This window comes from Leguminivora glycinivorella, chromosome 3, assembly GCF_023078275.1.
Source record: "Leguminivora glycinivorella isolate SPB_JAAS2020 chromosome 3, LegGlyc_1.1, whole genome shotgun sequence".
Taxonomy (NCBI): Eukaryota; Metazoa; Arthropoda; class Insecta; order Lepidoptera; family Tortricidae; genus Leguminivora; species Leguminivora glycinivorella.
In genome coordinates, this window is record NC_062973.1 from 6,097,353 (window position 1) to 6,101,793 (window position 4,441).

At 39.1% G+C, this 4,441-nt stretch overlaps 1 protein-coding gene across 1 annotated transcript; it reads right to left on the reverse strand.

Annotated features, from left to right (window-relative positions):
• Nucleotides 1-319: 319 nt before the first annotated feature.
• Nucleotides 320-4,085, reverse strand: LOC125224729 (RWD domain-containing protein 1). Its single transcript, XM_048128169.1, has 5 exons — nt 3,945-4,085; nt 3,660-3,862; nt 2,941-3,084; nt 1,273-1,459; nt 320-778 (listed from the first exon to the last, which is right to left on the reverse strand). The coding sequence occupies exons 1-5, from the start codon at nt 4,015-4,017 to the stop codon at nt 669-671; spliced, it is 717 nt and encodes a 238-aa protein (XP_047984126.1). The 5' UTR covers nt 4,018-4,085; the 3' UTR covers nt 320-668.
• Nucleotides 4,086-4,441: the final 356 nt, after the last annotated feature.

Sequence of the window (4,441 nt, forward strand, 5' to 3'; positions counted from 1 at the left end):
ACAATAAAGAATACCAGGTCAGGTCCATACATAGGTGAACTTTCCTTCGGCACTGGAACCAGTCAATAACACTTATCTTTACACGAAACCACTGCCAAAAGATGTCAACCGACACTCGCGGGTATGTAGCATATTTACCAGTGGCGGAGCGTCGATACAACTCGATTCCCAACGGGTTTCCTAAAATTATCTAATATCTGTAGAAGTCCATACAAAACAGATTCCGAAAACCTCTCCGGCTTTACCAACGAAAATTTTCACGCCCCGCCACTGATATTTACAGATATATTAGACTGTTACAATCTTTGTACATTCCAAGAATATTGGGTGCTCCGTACCTTCTTGCAGCATTCGGTTATAATTCTACTATGTTCAATATTGTCACAAGCATAAATTGTTAAATACCTTCACGACAAGACAGGAAGCCACTATTTCATTAAGTGTATCTTTCATGATAGAAACATAGAATTAAATTATCTCTAGGTAAATAAGTGTAATTTTTAAGTAAAACTACATGATTCTTAAATCTGATTAGAAAAATTCACTCAATAAAATTGTGACTCGTTTTTTTTCGACTCTGTTACGGACACTGTCCTCTACCGCTTATGTGTGGCTGACGTGTCGTCCGTGTGTCGCTGACATGTCGGCCGTGTGTCGCTGGCGTGTGGCTAGTCGCTGTCGCTGCTCTGTCCGGGCACGTAATCCTCGTCATCCTCGTCCGAGATGTCCAGGTCGTCCAGATCTTGGAACAGGGATTCGTCCACTTTCACTGCATCACCTGGAACAATATTGTTAAGAATGGAAATAAGTTGTTAATTACCAACCAAGCTATTGATATTGAAGACAAATTCCAGTTTTGATTTGGCTAATTCAGTTGCCAAAATACATAAGCATGGCAACATCTTCTTTCAAAGTTTAAGGCACATTTATTTCTCTGATTTTTGGCTTTGCAAGTGCAAGATGGTTGTAGAGCTCATGCCAATTAGAAATTTACTGTCATATAAATTAGTATGTTTTACTGTCGTGTACAGTCACCGGCATAAATAAGTGATGATTTTTGTACATTGTCGCTTTAAATCGTTTGACAATTTCGTATGACATTTCAGACTCGACGTTAATGTACAGTACGGACAAGGTACAGAAATCATCACTTATTTATGCCGGTGACTGTAATTGAGATATGACAATAAGAAGACAATCACACTTAACAGTGCCTAAAACACTGAAGTTACAGTTATAATACACCTTTCAAAATATTGTAGAATATCTTACCATCATCCAAGAACTTCAAGTCAGACTCGTTGAGTGTGGTGTCTCTGAGGAAGAGCTCCTTGCCAGTGAGCTTGTTGTTGCCCTTGGCTTCTCTCTCCCGTTTCTGTGGGATGCCCATGTCGATCTCGAACTGTTTTCGCCACGCCAGGAACGATTCCACCGTCACCCGCGTGCCTTCGAACCTTTTCTGTAGTCGAAAACAGGTTATGTTAGCACAATCACGAGACATTATCTAGATGTAATGTAGGGACACCTGGGGAGAATATTTTTGACGGTGCGGACACGCGCCGTGCAAGACACGCGACGGGCATGGTCGGTGACGGAACGGGCTAGTGGGCAAGGTCTCAAACGTTTTCATACAAAGAATATTTTTTTGACAGATACGCTCCTAGCACGGTCATGATATGGTACGGTCTACTGGGCAAAGGCCTTAGTGAAGTGAAGTAGTAGAAAACAGGTTATGTTAGCACAACAATGAGACATTAACTAGATAATCTAGGGACACCTGGTCGGAAGTAGCAGGCCGTTAATGACATTTTTTTATTATTATTAACTGGCCAGAAATTGACCTTAGTCGCACCTGATGGAAAGTGACGATAATGTCGAAGTTGTAGCTCACTGGTTCAGTAATAGCCTATTCACTCTTTTGACTTGAATACACCCAGATTGTATTATATACAGATATTCCGTTCAGTCAGCACAAGTATGGGAACATACCCAAACTACGTGACCATATTTGTGCCGTTTTTTGACCCCCTCCCCCCTGCGTGACCAAGCGTAGTATATGCCAGGATCCCCCCTCCCCCTGTAGTTTTCACGTAGTATTTATAAATGAAGTTTTAAATCAATCTTTGCTGAAAGTTGTTAATAGATATTCGTGTGTCTATATCAAATTTAATATTTGTTTAATGACGAGTGTTTGTTATCTTTTCATTTTCATCCCATCACCTTCATCATCATCACCAGCCTATATGAACGTTCCTCTGCTGACCACAGCTGGGCCAATATTCCACAGGTTACGTGACAAGAAGTTAGACCCCCCCTCCCCCTCTGTGACCAAGCGTAGTATTTTGACGACCCCCTTCCCCCCCCTAAACGTGTCACGTAGTTTGGGTACGTTCCCTATCTAGCCTGTTAGATAATCTACTCTCTAATTAATGCAGTTTGAAAAAGATGGGTAGTTTATTTTTCACACTTGCCTGCAGTCAGTAGGAAAAAGCCAAAGGGATGCCATAAAAGTGAGGTGAGTATTTTTCTACAGAAAAACCCTCCTCCCCCCCCTAAACGTGTCACGTAGTTTGGGTACGTTCCCTATCTAGCCTGTTAGATAATCTACTCTCTAATTAATGCAGTTTGAAAAAGATGGGTAGTTTATTTTTCACACTTGCCTGCAGTCAGTAGGAAAAAGCCAAAGGGATGCCATAAAAGTGAGGTGAGTATTTTTCTACAGAAAAAAGTTATTGTTTGGCGTTTTACAGTAAAGCATTTAGAGAGTGGTTTTTAACACATAGGTATCAGTGTAGAACTCGCCTTTCTGTAGTTATTTATAAATACCGGTACATAATTATTGTTGTGAGCATGCCCACTATCTAAATGTTGAATACAAGTTTTAAATGGACGAGTGAATGTTTGTCATTTAACAATGAACTAAAAGAATGTATTGATCACCTGTTCAGCTTCCTCATCAGCCTTGATCTTGGCCAGCACCTGTTCCTCTCGCTCCTTCTTGACTCGGTCCCAGTGGTCACTGAGCCACTCCTGTCCGGCTGACACCAGTGTGAAAACCATTACCATGCCTAAATTTTCTTTTGCCTAAAAATAATAATTTAAAATAAGATTGCAGATATACATATGACTTAAATATTTAACACATACATACATATAATCACGCCTGTATCCCTTAAAGGGGTAGGCAGAGCACATGAACTACTAAGTTTCAGTGCGACTCTTGGCAAAAAGGGGTTGAAAGTAATCCAAATTGTGACATTGCGAAATTGTGAAATTGTTTAAATATTTAAATGTTACATTAACAATATTGTGTATGAACAGCTGCACAGAGATTATCAGCTCAACTTAGACAATTCTATTAAGAAAACTACCCAGTTATCTGTTTATACACAACAAAGAAGTCTGTTAACTCCTCGAGTGTCAGACTCAGACCGATTTTTGAGTTATTGGAATTTTGATTTTATTCTAATAAATCAAATTTCAAATTTGATTGACATAATCGGCCGGGAGTCGACACAACAAAGGCTAACTGTTCTGTTTCTATGCCAACATTGCGCGAGAACTTAAAGTGTTATATCCCACTAAGAGGTTAGAATATAATTGTTCTCATTTTTAATACCTTAGACTCATATTATTCAAATATTATGTCTCCCACGTACCTGTTCTGTTAAATGTGTTAGTAACTCCTGTTTGTCTACTATATCATCGAAATTTTCTTCATTTTCTATTTCTATAATAGGCACCTCATCAGGATATTTAGCGGTGTATGTGAAAACGAGCTGACACGCCAGGCCTTCGCCGTCGTCGTAGCCCTCTGACTTTATCGGTATCGAGAACTTATGGAACGGCTCAGTTTCTATAACTGAAACACAAATCAAATAAGTAAAACTAGCCCATATCAAACTTCACTGCATGTAATTTGAAGTATTTTACAAACTACGTACTTTGCATATCGCCATAGTAGATTGAATCTAAAGCTTCTACTTCACTAGTCTGTTCATAATGGTAATCCATCATTATATCTTGAGTAATGAACTATAAAATCTAATTAAACTTCATGGGTATACGCCACCGCTGCTGCTTTTCAACAAAAGTGGACAGTTGACATATTGTCTCGTTCATGTGGTTGTCAATGTCAAAACTGACAACTGAAAGTCGTATTTTTCTGGTACATGTAGTGTTTCTCAAACTTTTTCGGTAATCGATCCCTTTTGAAAATGTTGTTCATATAAATTTTACATTTTGTACAATTTTATTATTTGTGACAATGTTTTTTGAACGATTTTATTTTACCTCTAAAAGTGCTAACACACGACCGCACCCCATCAAGGTCTCCACATACTATCCTGTGAGAGCGAGAAAGTTTTTTTTATTCGCTATCACTTCCGTGAAAAATTCAAGGTCGGGGTGCGGTGAGATCGTGTTTTAGCTACTTATACTT

Bases quoted from the DNA above. Each gene is read 5' to 3' on its own strand.
- LOC125224729 (XM_048128169.1), bottom strand. From the start codon at position 4,017: ATGATGGATTACCATTATGAACAGACTAGTGAAGTAGAAGCTTTAGAT. The intron at 3,085-3,659 runs GTACGTGGGAGA...TATTATTTTTAG, and splicing joins TAACACATTTAACAGAACAG to GCAAAAGAAAATTTAGGCAT. The intron at 779-1,272 runs GTAAGATATTCT...ATATTGTTCCAG, and splicing joins CTTGAAGTTCTTGGATGATG to GTGATGCAGTGAAAGTGGAC.